At 35.7% G+C, this 16,726-nt stretch overlaps 1 protein-coding gene across 8 annotated transcripts in view; it reads left to right on the top strand.

The window, feature by feature from the left end:
• The first annotated feature begins 1,133 nt into the window (after positions 1 to 1,133).
• The window catches only part of LOC1275345 (armadillo-like helical domain-containing protein 3), a 32,621-nt gene continuing 17,028 nt past the window's right edge, over positions 1,134 to 16,726 (top strand). For 3 of the 8 annotated variants that reach the window (XR_009765923.1, XM_061655605.1, XM_061655606.1), the window contains exons 1-4: positions 1,137 to 2,188; positions 2,257 to 2,418; positions 14,672 to 14,884; positions 14,951 to 15,171. Coding sequence is in view for 6 of the 8 variants with exons in the window: in XM_061655605.1 (XP_061511589.1) it covers positions 1,440 to 2,188; positions 2,257 to 2,418; positions 14,672 to 14,884; positions 14,951 to 15,171 (1,345 nt within the window). In the remaining 2 variants the exon portion in view is untranslated. Of the gene's footprint in view, positions 2,189 to 2,256; positions 2,419 to 2,505; positions 8,421 to 14,671; positions 14,885 to 14,950; positions 15,172 to 16,726 lie in introns of those variants that run through there. The other 5 variants (XR_009765924.1, XM_061655603.1, XM_061655608.1 and 2 more) reach the window with 5 other exon arrangements.

A 16,726-nucleotide genomic window follows, 5' to 3' on the forward strand; every position in this document is an offset into this window, starting at 1 on the left:
AGTTACGATTTTGTGCACGTTATTTGTTTACATTGCACATCAGCTGGTTGCTGTGATGCATTATCCGTCAGATATTTCGCCTGTAAAATAGTTCATTTCGCTGTATATTTCACCTCATGTAGCCGCGCGGTAATATACCCACTTTGGTATGTTACAGGTAGTCCCCAAGATACACGGTACCTCTTATACGCGGATTCGAAGATAAGCAGTTTTCTAAATTTGACAGTTTTTTTAGCAAATTGTACTGATTTGACACATTAATTGCAAAATGCCAAACAAATTCCTTTTGATCGAATGTTAAAAACCATTTAAAAAAGTTGAAAACAGTTCAATTCACTCATAATCATAGCAAATAATTAATTTATAGGCTAAAACCACCTCCAACTTGCACAATTATATAAAAATTAGCTATATTTTGGCTAGAAATTACGTGATTCGACTTAGGCCCGTGGCAACGCTCATCGGATGCGATTTTATCGGACGAGATTTTTATGGGATTTGACAGATAACGTCGGACGTGCGATTTCGTCGTCCGACGTTATCTGTCAAATCCCATACAAAAATTTGACAGGCCGTCCGATTAAATCGCATGCGAAAAAGCGTTGCCATCGCCCTTACGCGGAAATTCGCACGGTTTATACACGGCTTTTTGCGGCCGTTTCGGTCCCCATTAAGGCTCGTGGCAACGCTCGTCAGATGCGATTTTATCGGACCAAAGTGGGTAGAAAGGAGGTGTCGTCATGTAGAACAATTGGGCATCGAGGCTTTAGAAAAAAGCACAAAACCAGGATCGACGGCAGTTGTCAAATGCGACGAATGTTGTTGGTATTTGGATATGATAAATGAATTGTTTTCGTTTAATAAACATTTGTTTAGCACTAAAAATGTGTATTTTGCATCCACACTCCATAAATTGGCATTTTACACATTATAATGCAGCTGCTGCTTGTAATCAAATATCGACGGCTGTTGTCAAACTGAATCTCAAAATGGCAACATGCCAAACGCTAAGACGACACCTCCTCTATATTCCACCTTGTATCGGACGGCCTGTCAAAATTTGGTATGGGATTTGACAAATAACGTCGGACGACGAAATCGCACGTCCGACGTTATCTGTCAAATCCCATAAAAATCTCGTCCGATAAAATCGTATCCGATCAGCGTTGCCACCGCCCTTACGCTGTATCTTGCGGCCGTTTACCGTCCCCATTAACCGTGTATCTTGGGGACCGCCTGTACCTTCTGCAAATCGGCTGTCATAAAAGAGAAGTTCTGAGACATAATTAAACATAGTATTTCTTGAGCTGAACCTTATTTAACGAATTAACGCCAGCAAAGTTGAGGGTGAAGTAACCAAAAAATAGGCACTTAAGCCAGGATAATTCCTATCAACATAGCAGGGGCAACATTGAAGTACTGCGACACGGTACATTGTAATGGCATCTCGGAAAAGGTCTGGATCTGGTACAAAACGGCCCAAGGAAAAAGTGGTCCATATTTACGAACAATTATGCCGCGGCGAAGATCCAAAACTACTAAGCATACAGTTTTGGGAAGAATTTTTCTTACTGCAGCCAAACATGGACATGTTGGAATGTGAATTGCTCAAACTGAACCCAGAGCAATACTCTTCTGCGAAACAAAATATACTGAATTTGTTTACGGAATGTATACACACCCTGTCATTCGGAAATTCCAAGCGTGTGCACAATGCGTTACAAACGATAGCTGTGTTCATACATTTTCTATTCCGCAAACAAACTGGCACAGGAGGTAATGCTAATGATTGTCATAATGGCGCTACTATGTCCTTAAATAACACACTAGTTCCGTTTATTACCATAAACGATATCGAAGATGATATGCGGGAATTGCTGAAACAGCTTTACAATATATTGACAAGCAATATTTCCACTGATCGCCCCAAAGTTCTATGTTTGAAGATTTTGTTAATAATTGCGACAGGAATCGATAATGTCAATGAGAACAATCTAATAGAATTCATAATAGGACAAAATTTATTTGAGGCATTTAAACACATCTTAAGTGACTCCAGTTTGAGAAACCTGCATGGACACGATGTTGTAACGCTGCTCACAATTTTAGTAAATTATAGAAAACACGAGGGTAGCAATCCATATGTCGTCGAACTTTCACTACTTGCGGATGAGTTGGCTCTGAATGGGTATGTTACTAAACACATTTTTTCAGTGATAGTTAATGAGATTCACAGTTCAATTGTTTTTTCTACAGCTACGGACAAGTTATCTCATGTGTGCTAACTATGTTCTGCAAGCAACATCTTTTAAGTCTTACAGAGCTAACTACGTCTTCGTCATGGTTTTCATCATTGTCAAACATAGTTGGAAATATGTTTATATCGGACGAATTATGCTATCGAAGCCAGCAGATTCGGTAAGTAAATAAAACAAATATACAGTCAACTCTCTCTTATTTGAGAGACGATGGGACTGTCGAATAAGAGGGGTTTTCAAATTACAGGGGTTGAAAGTGAATGAAAGGTCCATACAAACTAGAAAGAAACAGAACATTTAGCATGCAGCCTTAACTGTTGCTATAGGAAACTGCGAACTGAATTCAATTTGAGCATACATCTTTCAATAACCATGGCAACACCATACACAAATAAGAGGAATACAGATTTCAGAGGTTGTCCAACTAAGAGGGACAAAAATGTACTGGAAATCAAGGGACTGTGAAAAATGTTCAAATAAGAGAGGTTTCTCAAATTGGAGAGGTGTCAAATAAGAGAGGGTTCACTGTAGTAAGTGTTCATGACTAGATGCTTTTTAACTAGATATTCGCCAACTGGGGTGGATCCCAGTTAAAAATCACTTAAACGACAAATGTAAAACATCCGGCATCATTTGGTTAGCGGAATTTGGGTCAAGTGTGTCATCTTAAGCATTTCAAGTTATAACTCACTAAAACTTGTTTATCAAAAGCCGATGTAAATCGCATAGCCATTTTACATCTATTTCCTCACTTATAAATGAGTTTCGCTTGATAAAAGCGCAAACAAAGCTCTTTTTGATGCGTTTTAAAAGGGTTGAAAAATACGTTGTTTTTTGAGCTATGGGGCGCACTCTTGCACCCGTATGGAGCCACACGGCCTCCTGGTTAAAATGAACGTATTTCTTAGATAATTGGAGATTTTTACGTTTGTGGCACTAGTTTATGTATTCCTTCATGTCTTGAATCTCCAATGAACCCTTTTTGACCACAAACTCTGTACCGCAATATGGTCTACAACTATGTTTACATTTTTGACAGCTCGTGCCTATGAAATATGATGGCACACTTGCTTCAAAAAGAGGAGGTTCTTTTGTCCTTAAAGGTGTAACTTTTTTAAAATTATATTTTTTATAGTCAAAAAGAAAGTTTGTTTCAACTCAACATACCCCACATAAAATTTCACGTTTTCTCAGCTTTGCGGTGGTATAAATATGTTCTCGATTGATTGTTCGTAAGTTTTTGAGGGCTTATTTGGTATGGTTAAAAAACTATAATTTTCTGTTCAATTTTGATACTCTACATTATGCAGCTTAAAGCAATTGTAAAAATCGATTAATCCATGTAAAATTTGACACAGTATACCTAGATATGAGAACAAAACCATATGTATACTCTATTGGTCAATTAATCAAGATTTAAAGGGAAAAATGCTTGTGGGCACTCTTAGCCCTATGGTACTTTTGCCCCAAATTCCACTTCGTACGGATGCGATTGGAAAAAGTAAATCATGGGAATAGTTCTTTTTTTGGTTGCTTTGATGGTTATATTGTCATTTCAGTTAACGAATATCGGTCCGCTGACTGAAAAGTAAAAACTTCTCAGTTAGCGAATACTTACTAATAGCCGGCATTCCAAAATAAATTGTTAAAAATTAATAGTCATTTAAAATGAATCCTTGAGGCCCTTTCCGTTTTGAGTTCGTAGGCCTGTCAGCTGTTTGCTTTGTTTAACAGTTTTCGAGCAGCTATGTGGGTATAATATACAGGTGGGATTTTTCCTAGGTGTATGAATTTAGAAGGCTGATTTTTATCGCTTCTGCTGCTGAGTGAAGATTTTAAGAGTGTTTCGTGTATTCGTATATTCTGTCCAAAATTAATGTTCAAATTTGGTTATAAAAACATGCAATTAGACCACCTTGACTACATACACTTTGATTCTAGATTCCACCACTTGATCTCTTTGATCCACCTTGGGGTAAATTTAAACAACACCGTCCCAAGTGACATTTGCTCGAAAATGTTTTCCCATTTCTGCTCGATTAGTACTCGATACGCTTGAAATTGTGAATTTGTGTGTGATCAAGTATGTTGAAAGCGCCAATATTTGGTGTGTTCGTAATGACCAATTGTGCTGTCAAATCTTCCGCACCTCCAATCGTACCTGCTGTTTCGCAGAGATACCCATCGAACCGATTATAGCGAACCGAATACCGCTTTTCTGATAAATTTGTTTGAAAACTTTTATCGTGATACGAGTGTTGTATTTTATTTTGCATAAACTTTGTCAGTCAGTCTTTCCCCGAGTTACGCAAACAATGCGTTCCGGAGACATTCGCGTAATTCGGATGTTCGCGTATGTCGAATATCACGTTTTATAGCCAAAATATACTATACAGTAGAACGTCGATTATCCGGGCAGCTCGGGACCGGACGGTTGCCGGTTAATCGATTTACACGGATAATGGTCCAAGAAATGTCAAATTCATGTAAAAATTATAATATTCACTAGTTTTATGATTAATTCACTTTGAATTAATCGATTATTCGTTAGTAGTATATTATTTTAATCAATAACTATAGGTTTAACAACTGTTCATGAACAAAACTGAATTTCGAAAATACCACTAGACACTACAGAGCAGCACAAAAAACTGGTTGCCCACTTGACTATCGCTGCAAATTTTCGCCGTATGTTTGAACAGCTGTCACATTTATGGGCACGGTTAAGCCGCTCAACGGTCAATCCGACCCCGGATAATTAACGTTCTACTGTATTAATCATCATTTTTTTTATTTAATTTAGTTTATTTATGTAATTTATTACTTCATTAATGGTGGTGTGGAAAATTCGGTTATTTCTGTATTTTTAATGTCAGAAAGATTTTTAAAACTTTTGGAATAATGCAAATTATTTTTCAATTGACAATTAATTTAGAAAATTGTATATGATATGACATCTAAACTGTCAAGAATAAAAATTCGCGTAACGCGGGCATTTCGGAGTGCACCAACGGCTCCGGAGCCGGCTCCGACTTTTTCCCGGAGCCGACTCCGCACCAACGGCTCCAGAGTCGGCTCCGTATCAACGGCCGTCGACGAATCAATGGCTCCGGACCAACGGATCCGGACCAACGGTTCAATAGACACAGCATTGTATGATAGCGTAATAAAAATCGAATCGAAGAGGGTTCGAATCGCTGGCTAGTTGGAGGCTTCGATTGCCGTGGTTGTGGACACTTTTAGTTCATTTTGCGGTTTGAGTTGAACAGCATCGAATGTGATGTGATAAGATTTAAAATTCAATTCTCGAAGTGCAAGTGCAAATCACGGTGTCGTTTGAATTAGTTGATATTCAGTTTATTGAAGTGTGTTTGTTCAAATTATTCAATTTGCTATCAGGTAAGTTTTATACAGCACTGGCTGCAAATTGGTTAATTTATTAATTATTAATAATAGTCTCCCATAGGTTGTCTGCTATGCCTACTACATACAATCCAAACTATGAAAATTCATTTCCATGGTGTTCTCCTGACCCGAAGGACGTATATGCAGCGGTTTGCAAAGGGTGTAACAAAAAAAATAAAAATCAACACTATGGGTAGAGTGGCTTTGGTTAGTCATGAAAAAAGCAAAGCACATCAACATAATGTGTTGGTTCGAAAAACTAACCTTCCAATCAGCCATTTTTTACCAAGTAAGTGAATAACCGTTTGACGGTAGTTAAAAACTTAACTTTTTGGTTTTTGGTATGTGTAAAAGTTATAACGTGTTTAGAATTTTAAAGTAGCAAACTTAGGATGGTGTTCTATATGGAAGTATTAAAAAGAGTGTTTGCAGCAGATTAGCCCTTTCCGACCGATGCTGATTGCGGGAGTAACAACAATCATCGTCAAGAACTGTAATTATTGCGGTTGACAAAAATCTCATCGCACACTTAACAGTATTGATGTACTGGGAAGAGTTTAAATCGTAATACAAAAAAAAAAAAAATTGCTGCAGCATATTAGGTTTAAAAATTAACAAAAATTAACTGCTTGCGTTGGTGTTGCCGGCGGAACGGAAAGTTAATGAAAATCAGCATCGGGTAGAACGTGTTAACACTTTCATAGTTTTGCGATAAAAAAAAGTTCAACTAATTGTGTCCCATTTTTATATAGCGGAAGTTGGGGCAAGTGTGCCATTCGGGGCAAGAGTGCCACCAAGCATTTTTCCTTAACAACTTTAGTTTAATGATCCATTGTGTATACAGTTGGTTGCTTTCCAATGACTAGGTATACTGAGCCGAATTTCATATAAATCAATCGATATTTCTCATTGTTTTGAACTGATTTATGTTGAGTTTCAAAATTGAGCAGAATATTATAATTTTTTAATCCAAACAAATAAGCTCTCAAAATTGATGCGAACAATTAACCGAGAAAATTTTTACACCACCGTTTAGCTGAGAAAACGTGAAATTTTTTGTGGGGTTAGTTGAAAAAAACTTTCTTTTAGTCACTGAAAAATTCAATTTCAAAAAAGTTACAACTTTTGAGGTAAAAGAGCCATCTCTATTTGGGGCAAGTGTGCCACCATCTTTCATAGGCGCGAGCTGTCAAAAATGTAAACATTGTTGTAGCGTGCTGCGGAATGGTGCGCTTTTACGAGCGGATTCTACTCCGGAAAAAACAGACCAGCAGCAACCCATATTGTGGAACAGTTGGTGGTCAAAAAGGGTTCATTGGTGACTCAAGACATGTAGGAATACATACACTAGTGTTACAAACGTAATAATTCCAAATATCTAAGAAATAGCGGAACTTGGGGCAAGTGTGCCACCTTAAGCATTTCAAGTTATAACTCACTAAAACGTGTTTTTCAAAAGCTGATTTAAATCTCATAACCATTTTACATCTATTTCCTCACTTATAAATGAGTTTCGCTTGAAAAACGTGCAAACAAAATTGTTTTTGAAGCGTTTTAAAAAGGGTCCAAAAAGACGTTGTTTTTTGGGTTATGGGGCAAGAGTGCCACTCGTATGGGGCAAGACGGCCACTTGGTTAAAATAACCGTATTTCTTAGATAATTGGAAATTATTACGTTTGTACCACTAGTGTATGTATTCCTACATGTATTTAGTCAACAATTAACCCTTTTTGACCACCAACTGTACCACAATATGTTTTTTTTTACTGTTCTGTTTTTCTGGCGTGGAATCCGCTCACAATAGCGCACCATTCCGCAGCCCGCTACAACAATGTTTACATTTTTGACAGCTCGCGCCTATGAAAGATGGTGGCACACTTGCCCCAAACAGAGATGGCACACTTGCCCCAAAAGTTGTAACTTTTTTGAAATTGAATTTTTCAGTGACAAAAAGAAAGTTTTTTTCAACTAACCCCACAAAAAATTTCACTTTTTCTCAGCTATACGGGGGTGTAAATATTTTCTCGGTTGATTGTTCGCATGATTTTTGAGAGCTTATTTGGTTGGATTAAAAAAATATAATATTCTGCTCAATTTTGAAACTCAATATAAATCAGTTCAAAACAATGGGGAATATCGATTGGTCTATATGAAATTCGGCTCAGTATACCTAGTCATTGGAAAGGAACCAACTGTATACACAATTGATCATTAAACTAAAGTTTTTAAGGAAAAATGCTAGGTGGCACTCTTGCCCCGTATGGCACACTTGCCCCAAATTCCGCTACGCTTATTTTAACCAGGTGGCCGTCTTGCCACATACGACTGGCACTCTTGCCCCATAGCCCTAAAAACAACGTCTTTTTGGACCCTTTTTAAAACTCTTCAAAAACTGTTTTGTTTGCACTTTTTCCAAGCGAAACTCATTTATAAGTGAGGAAATAGATGTAAAATAGTTATGAGATTTAAATCGGCTTTTTAAAAACACGTTTTAGTGAGTTATAACTTGAAATACTTAAGGTGGCACACTTGCCCCAAATTCCGCTATGTGTTCGGTTATAAATTCAATATTTTTCTATTTTTTGAAATTGTTAAAATCATTATTACATGACTTAATATTAAAAAACGAATTAAGAGTGTATCATAAGACACTTTCCTAATAAAGTTTTTGTTATAATTCATGTATTTCAAAATAATCCAGAAGTACAAATAACATATTCTAGTACAGGTCTCAGAGAAATAATTTTTGATGACGATTTTTTTAAAGTTGTATTACAGGTTTTATGAATTTTACAAGGATTAGCCTGTAATTTTGAAAAATCTTAATTTTTCCTAAAAATAATTTCTTCTCAGAAGTTTTGATTGTTTTGAGAATACAAACCAAAATGTGCAAAAAGGTTTTCAAAAATTAGTTTAAAATAGCCTAACAGCATTACCCATAAAGTGAATATAGATTCAAAGCTAATCCGATCAGACAAAAGCCAGATCAGATCACTAAAACCTCAACAACGTTTTGAATATTATCATAACCTGCTTTTTTTTAACCCAACACCCACTTCACCTAGCCCGCTATAAAGGCGCCCACAGCCGGCCGTTTGTTTGTGTATTCGCAATGTATTTTATGAGTATAAATAATGGCTGGATGTTGGCGATATTTTATTTACAAGAATTAGTAAAGAATCTGTGATCCTGGTTGTAGTATGTATAAAAGGCGATCTTTACTTCGTTTTTTAATAATAAGTCATGCAATAATGGTTTTAACTCTCCAACCTTTGTAGGATCACTGACCACTTGGCTTTGATAATACATTTGATTTCAGCCCCAAAATTTCACGTTCAATTTCACTTTATTCTATACGTAACTGTTAAAATTGTTATCTTGATTGTGGGAAAACAATTGCACTATGTGTATGGCAATAAGCAATTGTTAGAAAAAAAAAACATTTTTTTCGCGGACTGTTAATGCTGCGGACCACAGGTTGGAGACCACTGATTTACAGTTATGGTAGTTGGTGTATAACCCAATAACTAGCAATTAATTTACAGTCTCACTAATTCTGTAACTAAAGCTTAATGGTTAAAACTATATATTGTGGTCTAATGGTAGTGCTATGTACGCAAAAAAAAAAAAAAAAAAAAAAAAATATATATATATATATATAATTGTGAAATTGTGTGGGCTCTGGAAACTATTGCCACTCATAACTCCTATCGCAGTGCTGGGGCTAACACTAATTTGTTCAAGACAATGTTTCCGGACAGCCAAATTGCTGCCAAGCTCGAGATGGGACGCACAAAACTTGCGTATCTAATCAAGTTTGGTTTGGCACCTTTTTTCACAAATTAAATTAAAATTAATTTTATTAATTTAATTGAATTAAAAATTAAAAATTAATTAAAAATTATCAAAGTATGGTGTTCACACAAATGTTGTTGAGTGGTTAAGAAGTTATTTAACTGATCGTTGCATTAACGTTAAGATATGAACTAGTTTATCTGCCACATTCCATAATTTATCTGGTGTACCTCAAGGGAGTATATTAGGACCATTACTATTTATTATATTTATTAACGATGTCGTGTTTGCTATTCCTCATGTTAAATTGTTGAATTGTAATTGTAATTGAAATGTTACAAGACTCGTTAAACTATTTTTCTGCATGGTGTTTTAATAATGAAATGTTACTTAATGTTAGCAAATGTAGTTGTATAACATTCTCAAAGAAAAAAAATCCTATTATTTATAACTACAAAATCAATGAAGACAGCGTTCCACGTTTTTCTCAGGTTCGGGACTTAGGAGTTATTTTAGACAGTAAGCTTAGTTTATCTAGCCATTATCAAACTATCGTCACTAAAGCTTTTAAACTGTTAGGATTTGTCTTACGTGTCTCAGCCGACTTTAAAGATCCTTTCAGTTTAAAAACATTATACTGTTCTTTAGTCCGTCCCATCCTGGAATTTGCCAGTGTAGTTTGGTGTCTCCATCAGATTACATGCATAGATAAAATTGAAAAAAATCAGAAAAAAATCACACGTGTTATGTTTCATCGTCTTCCCTGGTCAAACCAAATTCCACGTCCTTCGTATAATGTTCGGTGTTTACTATTTGGCTTAGAGACTTTACAGCATAGGAGAACTACGGCTCAGATAACTTTTATGCAAAAAATAATTCATTGGAGATTTTGATGCACCTGACATTTTAAATTATATTTGCTTTTCTACTCCCTCTAGAGGTCTTAGAAGTAGAGAGCTACTAAGAAGCCCTTTTAGATCGACTGGTTTTGGTGCCAATGATCCACTGCTCAAAATGATTGATGTGTATAATAGGTTAGGGTTATCAGCAGATTTCAATCAATCCGTTAGTCAGCTGCGTCAGCATATTCAAGTTAGTTCTAGGGCCATACTTTAAACATGTACTCTGTAAGCATTAAGTTATTTAGGCATGCTGCCCGATAACTTTGATTCAAATAAATAAATAAATAAATAAATAAATAAATAAATAAATAAATAAATAAATAAATAAATAAATTAATAAATAAATAAATGAATAAATAAATAAATAAATAAATAAATAAATAAATAAATAAATAAATAAATAAATAAATAAATAAATAAATAAATAAATAAATAAATAAATAAATAAATTAATAAATAAATAAATAAATAAATAAATAAATAAATAAATAAATAAATAAATAAATAAATAAATAAATAAATAAATAAATAAATAAATAAATAAATAAATAAATAAATAAATAAATAAATAAATAAATAAATAAATAAATAAATAAATAAATAAATAAATAAATAAATAAATAAATATATAAATAAATAAATAAATAAATAAATAAATAAATAAATAAATAAATAAATAAATAAATAAATAAATAAATAAATATTTAAGCAACTTGATGTATGTTCCGAAATAGTAATTGGTTTCGATGAAACATTGAATAAAGTTTCACAGCGCCAACAGATGGATGTTAGTGTGAGATTTTGGAATGAAAATAAGGAACAGGTAGAATGTCGATACATTCGATCAGCGTTTTTAGATTCTTCTCACGCAGTCGATCTCCTGATCTGAGAACGGATTGAAACAGTGCACAGAAAAAAAGCCTGCTCTACTAAATAATGTGATTGAGCTAAGCATGGACGGGTCGAATATGAATTGGCGTTTAATGAAGGACTTAAGCGAAGAACTTCGAAATCTGCATGGGGTACCATCTTTTGATTTGTTAAACATAAGTAGTTGCGGCTTACATGCTATTTATAATGCTTTTAAAAATGGCATTAAGCACACTGAATGGAACATTGATGAGCTTTTGACATCCCTCTATTATTTGTTCAAAGACTTTCCGTTGCGTCATGCAGATTATAAAGAAACTACCGGATCCAATTTATTCCCGCTGAAATTTTGTCCTGTTCGATGGTTTGAAAATTTGAATGTGACTGAGCGCGCTTCTAAAATGATTCCTCATTTGAAAGTCTATGTGGCTGCAGTCAAAAACCAACGTGACAAAAAACTCAAGGAAGGTCACCATGCTTTCAAAAGGAGTTTTGCAGCAGTTGCTCAGTCGAGGCCATTCGCTGTAACAGAAAAGGCAATTTCTGATGAAATGTTGAGCCCAAAACTTGCCTTTTTTATTTCATCAGCAGGATGTGTAGAACCCTTTTTGCGAGAATTTCAATGTGATGCTCCTATGGCGCCATTTTTGTTTGATGAGTTAACTTCACTTACCCATACTATAATGAGTAAGGTTTTAAAATCGAAATGCTTAAATGTAAAAGTTGAAGCGATCACCGATATCGAGCTCAAAGATGACAACATTCTACCGACATCGTAAGTTGATATCGGTTTTGGGAGTCAAAGCGGCAATTAAAACAATAATGGCACGTGGAAAAATATCTGAAAAGATTATCCTACAGTGTAAGAACGATTGTAAACCTTATTATTTTGCCTTTTTGACAAAAATTGGTGACCGTTCTCCACTATCACACAGTTTTACACGATATATCTTATGTATAAATCCAGAGACCTCGACAAAATCGCTTGATATTGCCTTGAAACGGTTGGGGTACTGCCTGGATTACATGATCCAAAGAGAACATTTAACGGGTAATGTAGCTGACAAAATTCGTCAAGAATTAACATATGCGGTGGAAATTTCTAGCATGAAGTCATCTCTAGCTGCCTACAAGCGACATGAACGTCGACTAGATAATTTTTGGTTTAAAGTTCTTGCGGATTCGGGAAAAGAATTCTCAAACTTGAGATTTTTTTAATTTTTTTTTTAATTCTATCACATGGCAATGCAACACTGGAGCGAGGATTTTCTACAAACAAAGAGTGTCTGATTGTTAATTTAATTGACGAAAGCCTAGTGGCACAGCGAATAGTGTACGACGCTATTTTGAACGCTGGTGGGGTTTTAGGGGTTGACATAAATAAATCACTCATCTAGTACGCTCGAAACGCGCATGGACGATACGTCGAGAACCTAGAGCAAAAGAAGAAGGAAAGGGCACAAACGGACGATGCCAGTGCTAGAAAAAAGAGAATGCATCACGCACTCAAGGAGTTGGAATCAGTAAAAGCCAAAATTCTCGTAGATGCTCAAAAAGAAGTAGCATTGATTGAAGAGAAAATGAATAATTTGAATAAATAAGCTGTTTCAGCCATCTTATAAAAACGTTTATATTGCTTAATAGGTTTATTTTTAAATAATAGTTTAAGGTTGTTGTATTTAATTCTTGTTTATTTTTCTTACACTGTACAAATTCGAAACTAGAACTCATCCGCCGATTTCCGAAAAAATACAAACAAATCTCATGGCTTGTTCAGAATAAATTCAAAACTTTTTGTATGGAAAAACTTTCCAAATAAAAAGCATTCATTCAATCATTAACAGTGATTCAAAGTTCAACCAGTGAAGTCAGTCTGTATTATGAAATATATCGATAACATGTAGCTTTGCACTTTCCTACTAATTACAGATGAAGTTATAAATACTATTAGAGTTATCTATAAAATTGTTTAAAAAATGCTTTGAAATTTCGTACAATGCTATCAACTACGGGCAACTGAAGTGTAATTAACCGGGAAAATCCCTAAAAAATCCGGGTAAAACCGGAAAAAACCGGGAATTTCAAATCCTGATTCGAGTGGCCACCCTGTAATACCGGCTCCGGAGCTGTTGGTGCAGAGCGAATGGATTTGTATGTGATAAAGTGTGTTGAAAGCGCCAAGATTTGTTGTTTTCGTAAATTAGACGTTCCCCTATCGATGGACGATGCCGTCGAGCTCATTTTTCATTCATAGCTATGGTTTTTTTTTCTATGAAAAACAAAAGGTAATTTTTTGTGGTTGCCGGTCTCGTAGTACAGTCGTCAACTCGTACGACGTAACAACATGCCCGTCATGGGTTCAATCCCCAAATAGATCGCGCCGCCATACGTAGGACTTGACTATCCTGCTATGGGGGGGAATCAATTAGTCACTGAAAGCCAAACCCACAAGTGGGTACAGGCAGGCCTTGACCGACATCGGTTGTTGAGCCAAAGAAGATAAGAAGAGAGAATTTTTTGTGACGTTATTCTATAAAAAATCAGTATTATTTAAGTATTAAATGGGTATAAATTGCGTTTATTAGTGTTATTTGTGCATCACCTTCTCCGGGTGAAGCGGCTGTTCAAGTCAAGTTTGCTTAAAAAATACATTGTAATCGTTTGTATAAGTTAAGGAAAATGGATCTATTAAACTGTAATAAAATTCATTTCGTGTTATTAATTAACATTTTGGCCGAAAAAAATAAAAAAAAAAATAGAGGAAGGAATAGGATCTGTCAAAACTGCTCGAATGGGTAAATTAAGGACTGCTAATTTACCATTAAATTACGGTAAGATAGGGGTAAATTAAGTCCGATTTGTCTGACTGGGTGGAGCCTTAAACTTCCCTTAAACTGAACCAGTTTAAGGGAATTTAGTATAAGTCCTTTAAAATTAACTGTAATGCGGCTTTTCGTTGTTTTCTTCTAGATTCACTCACCGATTTAAATAACACCGATTTTTGATAAAATAACTTCACACAAATTTTGCTTTTGTTTTTCATCAAAAATCAAAGCTACGAATGTAAAATGTATCGAGTACTAATCGAACAGATATGGAAAAACAATTTCGAGCAAATGTCACTTGGGTTGGGTACTCCTCATTCGGGACGATCCGAACTTCCTGAAACCATGGGTCGGAGTCGCTTATGCTTTCTCGCACCTACTGAACGTTCGGGTCGACACGAACTCGTTGCACCCGCATGTCGGATTTGATTCTGACTCCGACGTAGTGCACCCTCTGCACCCACAGGTCGGAATTGATTCCGACTGGCTCGTACCCGACTCCAGGTCGGGTCGTGAAATGAATCGTATGGCCCACCTTACTACTCGATACTTGATAATTTGTTAATTAATCCAAGCGTTTTAGTTATAATAATATAATAATTAATTTCTGTTTTAGGGCAAACAACGCACTGCTTTTGGCTCTGTATGAAGCAATACATTTAAATCGAAATTTCATAACCACATTAGCGCATACACAAGCAGATTCTACTCCGCCTTCACCGTGCAATACGTTGAATATAAATGATGGATCGCCTGACTTATCCGCGGCTGCCATTCTAGATGCCTCACATTATTCTACTAATTTGTTTGTGGCCCTATTTCAATACTGGTATGACATAAACTCCTGTCCTTGTTAACAATATTTTATATTTCTTTCAATGGGGTTTCTTTATAGCTCAATCGTGATGCAGGATCACAAAAGTGAATTAAGTTCAACTAATTTGAAACTTTGTTTGTTGATTTTGACATGCATTGCTGAAGATCAATATGCGAACTCAATGATGCATGACACCAACCTTACGTTCAAAGTTTCATTGCATCGAGCTCATATGAGACATAGGAAATTGACATCAGAAAAGGTTTCTAAACCACAACCGCTGGCAAACACATTATTAGGTGAGTAAAGTTGAATTCAGATTTAATCTTCATATCATATCTATGTTGGGATTCAGTTTATCCTAGTGCCTTTATCCGGATTAAGAGTCGTGTCTGTGCTTCATCGGCTGCGATTTTATCGGAAGGCCTGTCAAAATTTTATATGGTAACTGACAGATAACGTCAGATGTGCGATTTCGTCGTACGACGGAATTCAATTTTATAGATATTGTCGGACGCCGCATCCGATGTTATCTGTCAAATTAATTGTGCGGTGTTACGTAGGCACAATCTCAAATTATTTTTTCCCCGCTATACCCGGATATTCCTTACATTTTGTAAGAAGAATGAAATTTCTCTTCTACTTCTTCGTATTGTGCTCACAGGGTTCACCAGTCCAATAAGCAACTGTTCACTTGTTTTTATAACAATAGTCGTTTTCAATAGACACCGCTGTCTACCACTTGCTCACACGTCAGATGGTGTAAGCTACTCTGTCCAATTTAAGAACACAATTTTCGCCTTCGATTAGGATTTGGCACGGTTGGTTTTGTTAGACCAAATTTTGCAAAAACAAAACGTATTCAAACACATTTCTATTATTCAAGTAATATGCAGATTATACCTTACATCCCAGTACATCACAACATTAATTTTGTAAATACTGCAACAACCACAAGAAACCGTGCCGAATCCGACCCTTGTGCGGATAAAAGGCGAAAATTGTGTTATTAAATTGGACCAAGGTAGGGTAACTCCAGTTTTCGGCAGTGTACCTGTTTTCGGAAGTGTACCTATTTTCGACAGGGTAACTAAAAACGTTAAATTTTGCACAAATGCGGTAAAATTTTTCATAAAACACAAACTGCCGAAAATAGGAGCAAAACCAATGTTTACATTTTCACGAGTATTTGTAAAAAAGGACTTTGAAACGGAAAATAAAAAATAGCTTAACATATTACGATAATTTATCAACCAAAATAATATAACTTTCATGAAAAAATAAATAAAAATTGTAGGTGCATTGCATGAGCAGTTTTTGTGAAACTGCTGCACTAGCCTGCCGAAAACTGGTACAGTTACACTAGATTAAAAATATTAGGCCAAAAATACACGGATCGGAATTTCGCGGCCGCGGAATTCCGCCTGCTGTCAAACCCATATACAAAGTGTCAACAGCAACTTTCCCGAACTGTCAGGCTGGAAATAGACGAACCGAGATCGTCGCGGTGCCGCGAAATTCGCGCTTTGTTTATAACAGTTGTAGAACAGTAGAGCTGTCAAATCTTCCGCGCCACCAATCGCGCCTGCTGTTTCGCAAAGATACCCAACTTCGGTATTGCTGAGATTTTCGCGGTAGCGCGAACCGATTATTTTTACTTTTCCTGGCGGATTTGTGTGAAAACTCGTGTCGAGAAATGAGTTTTGTATATTATTTTGCATAAACTATGTAAAATAAATAATTTGATTCGCAAATTGATAGAAAAATATTTCTTCTTGGCACATTCAATCGTCACCAGATATCGGATGGTTCCATAAACGAACCGCGATTATCTCGCCTATCTGTCAGATTTTA

This window comes from Anopheles gambiae, chromosome 3 (assembly GCF_943734735.2).
Source record: "Anopheles gambiae chromosome 3, idAnoGambNW_F1_1, whole genome shotgun sequence".
In the NCBI taxonomy this organism is placed as follows: domain Eukaryota; kingdom Metazoa; phylum Arthropoda; class Insecta; order Diptera; family Culicidae; genus Anopheles; species Anopheles gambiae.